This window comes from Balaenoptera borealis, assembly GCF_965194805.1.
Source record: "Balaenoptera borealis genome assembly, chromosome: 6".
In the NCBI taxonomy this organism is placed as follows: Eukaryota; Metazoa; Chordata; class Mammalia; order Artiodactyla; family Balaenopteridae; genus Balaenoptera; species Balaenoptera borealis.
The window spans coordinates 117,133,360-117,147,433 of NC_138863.1; the positions used below are offsets into that span (position 1 = coordinate 117,133,360).

Genomic DNA, 14,074 nt, shown 5'->3' on the forward strand with positions numbered 1-14,074 from the left:
TATACTATATGGAATGGTATAAGGCTAAGCTTAGAGTTTGTTTTGATGACATCAAAAATAATCACAGGGTGACTGATTCAAGTAGAAATTCCATTCAGTGTTCCATTGACATATTTGGGAAAATTTCATCATATTTGGGATTTTCACAGATAGTGCAACCTTTAGCATGTAGAAATTTTTCCTACTTGAAAAGTTATTAAAAATATATGGAATGCTTACACTGGAAAGGCCCCCATTAATGATCTAATATAAACTGTTCCTATTATTGATGGAAAAGATGGGGCCCAAAGAAAAAGTATGCTTAAGATTAGTTGGTAGCAGAGGTAGAAAGTGAAGTAAAGCCTGTTTCAAGTTATAGAGCATTTCATCTAGGTTGTGATGAAAGATCTTACAGGATCATTAAAATTGACATATAGAATACAGTACAGTTGACTAAATCAGTTGAAACTTCTACTTCTGAGCTTGGTTTACCAGTCATGAAACATTTGGACACAAATGAAGCAATTATGAAAATTATTAATATTTTATGTGATCCTTAAGGCTTATCTTTTTCTCTGGTTTGTTCAGTGCTCTGAATTAACAATAAAGAGCACTAACCTGGAGTGTTTGAGTCACATCTCTATTACCACTTTATTGTGTGACCTTGGATAAGTCACTATACCTCTCTCTAAGCCTGAATACCCTAATCTTAAAATAATAATTTCTCATTTTTATCAGGTTTTTAAATCTTTGAAATGGAAGTCAATTTTATAATATCCAGGTTTCTTTCTAATAGAAGGTAGTGATTCCTGACCTTGATGCTGTTACCTAAGAGTCTTTCTAATGAGTTCACCAGGTAGGACATAGCAGTGTCATCAAATACAAAGATTCATAAAGACAGAATCAATTGTCATTATTAGAGTATTAGTTAAGCATATATCTGTTTAATATTTGAGGTACAATGTGATCAAATTAGTCACCCATTGCGAAAAGATATCACATATCTTTAGATGTTGGAAATCCAGTACATAGAACAGTATACTAGATCCCTCTAAGAATGAGGAAGAATCCTGTGAAGAAAAAGTTCTTAACTGTAATTCAGGTATGCTGGTTTAGCAATGAACTTGGTCTACATTTGGGAGAGTCATGTAATACCTTATCTGCACAATGTATGTAACATGTTTCCTTTTTCTGCCTCGTAGTTATGTAAGTGCCGGTTGTGGCATGTGAAACCACAATTGGCACTTCTGGCACTTTTGGTGCACCAAAGTGTATGATTTACTCTTTTTGTTGGAAAACTCAAGACCAAAATTTACTTCAGAATGTTTTCTTCAATATTCCCCAGGAATATTCAGTTTTTATGTTTCCTTGCTCATTTGTTCCTGGTGAAAGCTTTAGTCCAATTTCCTATCATCTGCATTTAACCTCTCTGAGCACCGGTATTACTTTGTTGGGCCTACAAACACACAAACGTGAACAAAATAGAGCTATCCATGGTGCAAATCAAACAGTGCTGCATTTATCTGCAGATCAAATGGAAACTAAACTCATACTTTTCCTTGATTTTGTTTTAGGATTATCAATATCTATAATATTTAACACTTAGTACTTTAGCCATATGGAAATTTGCTAGAAAACTATTGTGCCCTCCCTAGTTAGATAGACATTTGAGATCTAAAAGAGCATAACATTTTCCATAATTTATTGGTCAGGGTCCTGGAAATTAAAAACACTCAAGAGGGGTAATTGAAGTGCAGTTAATTAAGGGACTATTAACAAAGATATGCATGGGATTAAAAGGAAACTCACAAGGGATGGGAAAGCAACACAGAGTCTGCAATAGCAGAAAGCTTTTACTGCCCCAGGACTGAAGGAGCAAGGGCAGGCTCACTTAGGAAACCTGAAGAGGCTTGTAACTGAAGAACAGAATGGACCAACAGGACCTGTCCACAGGTAGAACAATTAAGTCATTGCCAAACCGGGCCCTAATAGGGAGTGGGTCCTGGCAATAAACACTCTGAACTGTCTCCTCTAAAGCTTTGAGTTCCTCCAGAAGTCTCTCTTGGGCTAGGGAGCCTCGTTGTAGAGGCCAGCCTCTGGAGACCGTGGGGGTGAGTGGTAAGGGGCAAATTCGAGAATAGATCTGGCAAATGGGGAATATTCAACAGACATGATTTAAGGATAATATTTGCCTGAAAATTTATCATTCTTATTACTTTAGGGATGTGTTGGAGATGTCCAGAAGAACACACAATAATTTCTCTGAAGCCATGTGAAAAGTGTTCTGTCTCTGTTTCTAGTTCTGTTTCTGTCCCTGTCTCTTTCTCTCTGCCTTTGTGTGTGTGTGGTGTGTGTCTTTCAATCTCTCTGTCTCTCTCTCTTTCTCCACACACACACATGCACACGCATCTATGGTTTACCTAAGTAATACTTGTACTTTTCCTGAAAACCTGCGATATTTTTCTCAAGTGCATTGTAGATTGTGTAACGAATCATGTTTCAACTGTTTGCATCAGCATATTTTGGACATGGAGTTTACCCTTGGTGACACCTGGGTATCCCCTGTAACTTATTTTCCTTTATCTGTCTTCCTAATTTTATTTACCACAGTATTCTTAAATCATTCTAAGCTAACACAAATTCTTTTTCTTTTTTGAAAATGTTAGCTATATAAATATACAAATTAAATAGTTTGTTGGTACCAGTATTAACAGCAATTTTCCCATATTTATTAGTGACAGTATTCCCATAGGTATTGCAAGCCTATGTACCTTTATTGGAGAATTTAAGTATGAACTTAAAAATACATAGTTAACTTTTAGAGGAAATATTTTTATAATAATGAATCATGCAGATTTAGGGACTTGTCACATTGTTTTGGAGAAGTGGTTATCTCCTGTGTTCATTCATCTCCAGGCTGAAGAATAAAGACAGTGGTTTGTCTTTAGGTTCTCCTCACTCTCTGCCTTTGACATTTTACTTACCAGAAATCTTTCTTTAGTCATCCACCCTTTGTGACACATTGTTCTCATCCTGTTTCATTGATATGATACTGTCATATTGCCCCTGTCATTCTGGGCTTGAACTGCCATGGGTTTTCTTCCTATGTAATTGAAGTATGTCTAGTCTGCGTCTCTTATTCTGCCAGTGAATGTCCATACCTTCCAATAAAATCTAATTAATAAATTTATCTGTGTTGATGAAAGTGACCCTTCTTACAAGTAAAGCATGGATATTAACAGAGGTCTTTGGAGGACATGAGCTATGAGTTGGTCATGAATGTCATCACAATACACTTGTGGGCAGAGATCTTGGGTTATCTGGAAGAGAGTGAGCTCAGAGTAACCATATGTGCACAAAGACTGTTGTGAACAAAAAGAGCAGTGATTGGACAGGAAGCCAGTGAAAACACAGGTGTGACTGCTAATCTACCTGTCTGCTGGAGATGCTATTGCCTCCATTCCACATACCCTTGTGAACAATTAGATCTCTTGTGCCAGACCACCCAGCTAATAGAAAGTCTTTCTTGACTTGAGTGCAATCCCTCTAACCCGCTTGTCTCTGTCTCTGTGGCTCAAGAGGACCAGATCCTCGAGGACTTCCTGGGTAATCCAGAGCCATGGAGACTAGGAACAAGCAGGAAAGCCAGTTATAAGGAAGGGACACTTTCGCTGGCCACTGGTCATGGGACACCAGAGCTAATGTGTTCATGAGATGGAGTTCCAGGAGGACAGCCACATCTGCAGCAGGCAGGCCAAAGAGTGTGGCATTTTCAGGTAAGGGCACTTCCTTATTTCCTCATTCAGAGGAACCCTGAATACTTATAAGCAAACTGAACAAGTCATTATAAATCATAAGGAGATGTGCACCTAGGACCTTGGAACAAAGAAAGAATACAGGATGTAATTTAGTTAGTAAATATCTTTTCTCCCTTCTTACATGCCAAGTTCTACTTATCTTTCATTTTGGATATTTCCAACACTTTATTATGGAAACCTCAATGGTTGGAAATTACCCCAGTGGACTTTACAAGTTCTATTTTGGGGAGATCTCTCATCCTTATGAATATATGTACTAAGATATCTCACATAAGACTAAATTTTGCTTATGAACATAAGATACTTTATGTACAAACACACAAAATCATATTATTTAATCAAAGAGAAATGTAAGTGGTATGACTATAAATAATTTTTGTTTGTTTTTCTTTTTTTTTTGAAATTTTGAACTTTATTTTATTTATTTTTTTATACAGCAGGTTCTTATTAGTCATACATTTTATACACATCATTGTATACATGTCTATCCCAATCGCCCAATTCATCACACCACCGCCCCACCCCCCCACTGCTTTCCCCCCTTGGTGTCCATACGTTTGTTCTCTACATCTGTGTCTCACTTTCTGCCCTGCAAACCGATTCATCTGTACCATTTTTCTAGGTTCCACATATATGTGTTAATAAACGATATTTGTTTTTCTCTTTCTGACTTACTTCACTTTGTATGACAGTCTCTAGATACATCCACGTCTCTACAAATGACCCAATTTCATTCCTTTTTATGGCTGAGTAATATTCCATTGTATATATGTACCGCTTCTTCTTTATCCATTCATCTGTCGATGGGCATTTAGGTTGCTTCCATGACCTGGCTATTGTTAGTAGTGCTGCAATGAATATTGGGGTGCATGTGTCTTTTTGAATTACGTTTTTCTCTGGGTATATGCCCAGTACTGGGATTGCTGGGTCGTATGGTAATTCTATTTTTAGTTTTTTAAGGAACCTCCATACTGTTCTCCATAGTGGCTGTATCAATCTACATTCCCACCAACAGTGCAAGAGTGTTCCCTGTTCTCCACACCCTCTCCAGCATTTGTTGTTTGTAGACTTTTCTGATGATGCCCATTCTAACTGGTGTGAGGTGATACCTCAGTGTGCTTTTGATTTGCATTTCTCTAATAATTAGTGACGTTGAGCAGCTTTTCATGTGCTTCTTGGCCATCTGTATGTCTTCTTTGGAGAAATGTCTATTTAGGTCTTCTGCCCATTTTTGGATTGGGGTGTTTGTTTTTTTAATATTGAGCTGCATGAGCTGTTTATATATATTTTGGAGATTAATCCTTTGTCCACTGATACGTTTGCAAATATTTTCTCCCATTCTGAGGGTTGTCTTTTGGTCTTGTTTATGGTTTCCTTTGCTGTGCAAAAGCTTTTAAGTTTCATTAGGTCCCATTTGTTTATTTTTGTTTTTATTGTCATTACTCTAGGAGGTGGATCAAAAAAGATCTTGCTGTGATTTATGTCAAAGAGTGTTCTTCCTATGTTTTCCTCTAAGAGTTTTATAGTGTCTGGTCTTACATTTAGGTCTCTAATCCATTTTGAATTTATTTTTGTTTATGGTGTTAGGGAGTGTTCTAATTTCATTCTTTTACATGTAGCTGTCCAGTTTTCCCAGCCCCACTTATTGAAGAGACTGTCTTTTCTCCATTGTATATCCTTAGCTCCTTTATCATAGATTAGTTGACCATAGGTGCGTGGGTTTATCTCTGGGCTTTCTATCTTGTTGCATTGATCTATATTTCTGTTTTTGTGCCAGTACCATATTGTCTTGATTACTGTAGCTTTGTAGTACAGTCTGAAGTCAGGGAGTCTGATTCTTCCAGCTCTGTTTTTTTCCCTCAACACTGCTTTGGCTATTCGGGGTCTTTTGTGTCTCCATACAAATTTTAAGATTTTCTGTTCTAGTTCTGTCAAAAATGCCATTGGTAATTTGATAGGGATTGCATTGAAACTGTAGATTGCTTTGGGTAGTATAGTCATTTCCACAATATTGATTCTCCCAATCCAAGAACATGGTATATCTCTCCATCTACTGGTATCATCTTTAATTTCTTTCATCAGTGTCTTATAGTTTTCTGCCTACAAGTCTTTTGTCTCCCTAGGTAGGTTTATTCCTAGGTATTTTATTCTTTTTGTTGCAGTGGTAAATGGGAGTGTTTCCTTAATTTCTCTTTCAGATTTTTCATCATTAGTGTATAGGAATGCAAGAGATTTCTGTGCATTAATTTTGTATCCAGCAACTTTAACAAATTCACTGATTAACTCTAGTAGTTTTCTGGTGGCATCTATAGGATTCTCCATGTATAGTATCATGTCATCTGCAAACAGTGACAGTTTTACTTCTTCTTTTCCAATTTGTATTCCTTTTATTTCTTTTTCTTCTCTGATTGCCGTGGCTAGGACTTCCAAAACTGTTTAATAATAGTGGTGAGAGTGGACATCCTTGTCTTGTTCCTGATCTTAGAGGAAGTGCTTTCAGTTTTTCACCATTGAGAATGATGTTTGCTGTGCATTTGTCGTATATGGCCTTTATTATGTTGAGGTAGGTTCCCTCTAAGACCACTTTCTGAAGAGTTTTTATCATAAATCGGTGTTGAATTTTGTCAAAAGCTTTTTCTGCAACTATTGAGATGATCATATGGTTTTTATTCTTCAATTCCTTAATATGGTGTATCACATTGATTGATTTGCATATATTGGAGAATCCTTGCATCCCTGGGATACATCCCACTTGATCATGGTGTATGATCCTTTTAATGTGTTGTTGGATTCTGTTTGCTAGTATTTTGTTGAGGATTTTTGCATCTATATTCATCAGTGATATTGGTCTGTAATTTTCTCTTTTTGTAGTATCGTTGTCTGGTTTTGGTATCAGGGTGATGGTGGCCTCATAGAATGAGTTTGGGAGTGTTCCTTCCTTTGCAATTTTTTGGAAGAGTTTGAGAAGGATGGGTGTTAGCTCTTCTCTAAATGATTGATAGAATTCACCTGTGAAGCCATCTGGTCCTGGGCTTTGTTTGTTGGAAGATTTTTAATCACAGTTTCAATTTCATTACTTGTGATTGGTCTGTTCAAATTTTCTATTTCTTCCTGGTTCAGTCTTGGAAGGTTATACCTTTCTAAACGTTTGTCCATTTCTTCCAGGTTGTCCATTTTATTGGCATAGAGTTGCTTGTAGTAGTCTCTTAGGATGCTTTGCATTTCTGCGGTGTGTGTTGTAACTTCTCCTGTTTCATTTCTAATTTTACTGATTTGAGTCCTCTCCCTCTTTTTCTTGATGAGTCTGGCTAATGGTTTATCAATTTTGTTTATCTTCTCAAAGAACCAGCTTTTAGTTTTATTGATCTTTGCTATTGTTTTCTTTGTTTCTATTTCATTTATTTCTGCTCTGATCTCTATGATTTCTTTCCTTCTGCTAACTTTGGGTTTTATTTGTTCTTCTTTCTCTAGTTCCTTTAGGTGTAACGTTAGATTGTTTATTTGAGATTTTTCTTGTTTCTTGAGGTAGGATTGCATTGCTATACACTTTCCTATTAGAACTGCTTTTGCTGCATCCCATAGGTTTTGGATCATCATGTTTTCTTTCTCATTTGTCTCTAGGTATTTTTTGATTTCCTCTTTGATTTCTTCAGTGATCTCTTGGTTATTTAGTAACGTAGTGTTTAGCCTCCATATGTTTGTGTTTTTTACATTTTTTTCCTGTAATTGATTTCTAATCTAATAGCGTTGTGGTTAGAAAAGATGCTTGATATGATTTCTATTTTCTTAAATTTACTGAGGCTTCATTTGTGATCCAAGATGTGATCTATCCTGGAGAATGTTCCATGCACACTTGAGAAGAAGGTGTAATCTGCACTTTTTGGATGGAATGTCCTATAAATATCAATTAAATCTATCTAGTCTATTGTGTCATTTAAAGCTTGTGTTTCCTTATTAATTTTCTGTCTGGATGATCTGTCCATTGATGTAAGTGAGGTGTTAACGTCCCCAACTATTATTGTGTTACTGTTGATTTCTTCTTTTAGAGCTGTTAGCAGTTGCCTTATGTATTGAGGTGCTCCTATGTTGGGTGCGTATATATTTATAATTGTTATATCTTCTTCTTTGATTGATCCCTTGATCGTTATGCAGTATCCTTCCTTGTCTCTTGTAACATTCTTTATTTTAAAGTCTATCTTATCTGATATGAGTATTGCTACTCCAGCTTTCTTTTGATTTCCATTTGCATGGAATATCTTTTTCCATCCCCTCACTTTCAGTCTGTATGTGTCCGTAGGTCTGAAGTGGGTCTCTTGTAGACAGCATATAGATGGGTCTTGTTTTTGTATCCATTCAGCAAGCCTGTGTCTTTTGGTTGGAGCATTTAATCCATTCACGTTTAAGGTAATTATCAATATGTATGTTCCTATGACCATTTTCTTAATTGTTTTGGGTTTGTTTTTGTAGGTCCTTTTCTTCTCTTGTGTTTCCCACTTAGAGGAGTTCCTTTAGCATTTGTTGTATAGCTGGTTTGGTAGAGCTGAATTCTCTTAGATTTTGCTTGTCTCTAAAGGTTTTAATTTCTCTGTCGAATATGAATGAGATCTTTGCTGGGTAGAGTAATCTTGGTTGTAGGTCTTTCCCTTCCATCACTTTAAATATTTCCTGCCACTCCCTTCTGGCTTGCAGAGTTTCTGCTGAAAGGTCAGCTGTTAACCTTTTGGTGATTCCCTTGTATGTTTTTTGTTGCTTTTCCCTTGCTTCTTTTAATATTTTTTCTTTAATGTTTGATAGTTTGATTATTATGTGTCTTGACTGTAAACAATTTTTAACTTAATTTTATACCTAACTTAGTGTTCTCTTTAAAAACCATTTATTGACTAGATTTGCACCAGTTGAATTTTAATGTTTTTTAAGTATGAATTTTCTTTTAAATCAAGATTTTTCATCTTATGTAGTTAATATAATGTGTCAATGTCTGGGAAGACATTACAAAGATGTTCTTAAAACATTTCACCTGAGGGCTACTTTGAAAGGAAAACACTCAAAATTAATATTTAAATTTTGTTTGTTGTTCCTCTTGTTATTTATTTTAAAAACCATTCATATTAATTCTTCTCATTTGGCACAAAATATAATATTAGTCACTTTAGCTAAATGAGACAAATTTTTGATCAGGTTTGAAATTCTTCTATATGTCAGTTCTCTCCAGATTTTTCAATAAATATTGCCACCTTGATTTTGCAGTCTTTGGTCAGTTGTTTACAACAATCAAATTATTTTTTACTTCAATTTTGCACAACATTTATGCCAATTACTCAGAAATATATATTATCACAATTCAGCACTTTTTTCCTGATTAATTATAGTATCCACTATCATTTTTCTCCATGCTAAATCTTCTAGGTAAATTTCTTAGAAGTTAATGCCTATATATTCCCCTTTTTAATATTCACACTGCCCAATATGGTAATGCATGCAAAATAAATCAGTTTAAACAAAGCGCAGTGAAAGTGAACAAGACATATAGATCTTTAAAGAATCACAAGGCCCATTGATTTGGCCGAAGATTAATCCTAAACCAGTAGCATATTTGATTCAAAGTTGCCTTGTTAACTTTATTTAGGTAACTTTATTTTATGATTTCACTGAGTTTCTAGGCAGTTTTCAAGTGGTACTCAGCTAGTTGTGAAAGGTGCTGGATAGCTTGAAGAGATTATTGAAGAAGATATGGCAGGTATCACTGTATGACAAGTTATGCTTGTCCTTCTGACATCTTTACTTTGATGGGCTAACCAGTTTTCGAGAGGAAGCACTAACTACTCAATAATGTTAGAAATGTGAGATTCAGGTAGCTGAATGTCTAACTCAGTGTGTCTAAGGAGAGGTGATTTGTATTACAAGGTTTTACTTTCATAGGTGATTTTTTTCAAAGTCACTTAAAAACCTGATGCATTCATTTTAAGACAATATTCATGGATGGCATTTTTCAAACCATTTGTAAATCATCTCATCTATTTTGAAACTGGGCAATTTTGTTGGAAATTTTTTTTTCTTTTTATCATAAATTGAATCAGTATTAATGATTGCATTTTGTTATGTGTGGGTTGGGGGGATTTGTGATATATTATGTAAATTTCCAGACATAGAATCTATAAAGGAAAAATATAAGCTTTCCCAATCTACAACCATTGTGAGGACATTATAGGCTCCACTAATTAGCATCCTCACTTTACCAAGAGTTCAGTAACCCTTCATATTCTTTAATTTGATTCCTTCTTTGTTTTAAACTTTTTCAAATAAATAAGATTAAAAAAATAATATTGTAAAAAATATTATGAATAAGATTATATTTCCATTGTCCTGTAATGGAAAAAGACCAAAGCAAACCGTTCATGGCTCTGTGGCTCAAGTCCTGTGGATAAAGTGAGATAACATGGAAGTCATACATAAGAAATAAGTATTAAATCAATAATAAGATTTGCCTTTTAATTGATTGTTGAATGAATTTTTGAAAAAGTGAAATAGAATATAGCTTAGAAATTTTTTTCTTATTTTGCACATATGTTAACACTGTACTGATAGATAGAAAATAGCAAATTATTTATAAATGTCTATTATCTTGATTATTTTTATTTTTTCCAAAAATTTTCCTTCTGTGAAATCATTCACTTTCAAATTTATTCTCAGATTTTCTGTATATTTATGTATATATGTATATGTGCATGTGTTTACATACATACGCACACACATATATTTGTATTTATATATGTCAATATTTGAAGAAGCAGATGTGTATATATATATAAATGGAGATTAACATGATGTGACATCCTTATAGTGAGTGTTTCATTTATTCTGCATGTAAAATAACAAGTGTATATTATTGGTGCTGTACACGTTCTCTGGCTCTAAATGTAAATTTTAATTTTGTTTCTGAACTAGAGAATACTATATCACTATGGTTAAATGGGTAAGCAATACCAAGACGGTGGTCAGATGGTTAAATCGACCTCAGAACATCTCCATCCTCACAGTCTGTGAGACCACTACTGGTGCTTGTAGTAGAGTGAGTATAATTTACTTTCCTTTATGCTTAAAATAGAATAGTTTATGCTACCTTTCAAAGGAAAATTAAACAATTCTTTGTGCAAAGACTTCAATATTTTACTTCCAAAGCTATTAGGAGTGTATACTTTAATTCATAAATCTTCCATACTTTGAAGTAAGAAATATAGATGATAAACAGAAGAGAACAAATTAAAGTTTAAAACAATGAATTCTTATATAGTATAAAGGGTAGTCCAAGCCATGTTAGTTTCATTCTCAAATGTAGGCTTTCTCTCTACTTTTTGACAGTGATTAACTTGAGAATATGTGACATTTCTTTCCTGTCATTTTTAAACAATTCCAAAAATTCATCTTTTTTTCTGTTGTTCAGATTAGTCTTCTAAAATAAGTGTCTCTGTCTTTAAATTATCTAAAAATAGTAAAAAAAAAAAAAAAAAACATGATTCTTCAGCAACTATGTTTTGAAAGTAGGTTGTATTTCAATTTCTATAATCATATTTTATAAACTCTGCAATAGAGTCTATATGTGTAATTTTAAGGTTCTTAGTAAAGGGAATACTTTAATAAGTTTAAATTGTTATATTACATATTTGGTATTTGGTAAAGGGTTCTCAATTATTTAACAACAGAATTTTCAAACTTACGCTTCTGGACAAGATGGAGTAAATGTTACCAGCCTTGCATCTCTATAGTAATCAACTATAACACTTTACAAAATATATTAAACAACTATATTCAGACATTGGACAATAAGGCAGTCAAAACACAAATGGTCAAATGAAGCTATGGCTTCCTACTGGTGACACATTTGAGGCCACAGTGCAAGGAGATGGCATGCAAGAAAAGCACAAGTGTATCACTAATCCAAAAAGGCAGGGAGGATCAGAGTTTGAGGCTATTGTGGTGGCTGAATTTTGCAGGACAAGTACCACAGGATAGGAGCTATATATAAAAGAACTTCAGGAATATATGTAAAGGTCTCTTAAGTCTTTATCTCAGTGCTTAGCTGTGCAAGTAAAGGGCCTGCCTCAGAGAGGGAAACAAATAGAGAATCTGCAAGTTGCACAATACTTGGAGACTTTGGAGTAATGAACAGCAAAAATAGAGATCTCTCAATGAAAACCCTAAGCATTCAACTCAGAGCCCAGAAAGAAAATGTATTAGGAATAGAACTATTCTAGACTCCTTCTAATAAATCTTTAAATCAAACCTTGAAAGAATTGAGTTCATCTGCCTGTAAACTAGCTGCCTGCCAGAACAAAGTTTACTCTTTAAAATAATTAAAAATTAATTCTCAAAAATGTAGCATTCACAATATCAATCACACAATTAAAACATACTATATATGTAGAGACATAGAAAATATAACTCACCCACCTACCCCAAAATAAGAAGCAGACTTACAAAGGATATAGATACTGGAATTAACAAACAGACTGAAAAAAATTTTAAAAAACTTTTAGCTATTTTTGTTATTTAACAAATTAAAGAATTGCCATAATTAGTAAACAGATGAGAAGTTTCAGTAGCTAAATATAAACTATAAAAACAGAACAATGATGTTTCAGAAACTGAAAAATACAGTGTCTGAAATGAAAAATTGCCTGGATGAGCTTAACAACAAATTGGACACTGTTGTAGTCAAGGAAATATAAATAATTCAAACAGAAGTCTTGAGGGAAAAAAGGCTGGAGGAAAAAGAAAAGAGCAAAGCCTTAACTACCTGTAGAACAATATAAACTGGTATATATGTAAAATTTTATATACAGAAGGCAAAATTTGAGATACCAGGGCAGAAAAAAAATGTAAAATGTAAAAATGTTACAATGATTTAAATAATCAAATTTGTTGAAAAACCATTAATCCATATATCCAAGAAGTTAGCAAATCTCAAACAGAATAAAGACAAAGAAAAAAATACGTCACCACATAGTACATAAATTAATGCAAACAAAAGATTAAGAGAGGAAATTTAAAGTAGTCTGAGAGAAAAACACATTACATATTGGGAAATATAATGATGAGAATTGCGGGCTGTGTCTCACCAGAAACAATGCAAACCAGAAAGCAATGGAAGGAAGTCTTTATTAAAGGACTACATCCTATGAAAATATCTTTAAAAAATGAAGAACAAGGAAGATATTTTCAGATAAATTGGAACTGAGATAATTCATCAAAAGTAGATCTGCATAAGTAACAGGAAATGAAGTTATTCCAGCCAAAATAAATGACATCAGATAAAAACTCAGATCAAAATGAAGGAAATAAAGGTGCCAAATAAGGTAAATACGTGAATAAAATTAAATAATTTCTAGTACTTAAATTTTCAAAAAGGTAATTAAGGAAATTAAAGTAGTATACAATAGAGATATTAATAGAATAATTTCATAATGATACAGTGTGAATTGATTAGGAAGATATAACAATTCTAAGTACCTACGCTTCTAATAATAAAGTTTCTAAATATTTAAGCAAAAGCTGACAAAACTAAAGAAGAAATAGAAATATACTGAGACTTAAATATTATTTTCAGTGTATTTGATGAAGTAAGTAATCAAAAATCTGTAATGATAACAAAAGATCTGGACAGTACTATCAACAACTTAAACAAATTGATATTTAGGAAAAATTTCACTCAACAACTATATAATAAACAATCTTTTCAAGTGCAAGGGGAATACTCAAAAATCTCAAAGTGCAAAAAGTGAAATCAAGCAGAGTATATTGTTTGACTACAAGAGAATTAAATTAGAAATTAGCAACTAAAAGATTTGGGAAATTGACAAATATTTGGAAAATTAAAAAAACATACTCCTAAATAATTCATAAGTTAAAGGACAAATCACAAAAGAAATTAAAAACAATTTTAAATTCAAACATAATGAAAACATAGCAGGTCCAAATATATGGGTGAAGCAAAATGATGTTTAAAATGAAGTTTATATCTTTAAATGCGTATATTAGAAAAGGAAAAAGGTATTGAATCAATGGTAAATCTCCAAGTTATGAAGCTAGAGAAAGAAGTACAAAATTAGCTCAAAATAATTAGAAGGATTGAAATATAAAAAGAAAAGCACAAATTAATAAAACACAAGACAATCTATAGAGAAAATAGTTGAAAGCAAAAATTATTTTAAAAGATGAATAAAATTGATAAATCCTTATTTGTACTGATGAAGAAAAAACACCCCACGAACTACCAATTT

The 14,074-nt window shown here is 33.5% G+C and overlaps 1 protein-coding gene across 1 annotated transcript in view; it reads left to right on the top strand.

Annotated features, from left to right (window-relative positions):
• The window catches only part of DPP10 (dipeptidyl peptidase like 10), a 676,003-nt gene that overhangs the window by 573,502 nt on the left and 88,427 nt on the right, over positions 1-14,074 (top strand). Inside the window, exon 11 of the mRNA XM_082397857.1 lies at positions 10,743-10,866. Coding sequence (XP_082253983.1) covers positions 10,743-10,866 — 124 coding nt within the window. The remainder of the gene's footprint in view (positions 1-10,742; positions 10,867-14,074) is intronic.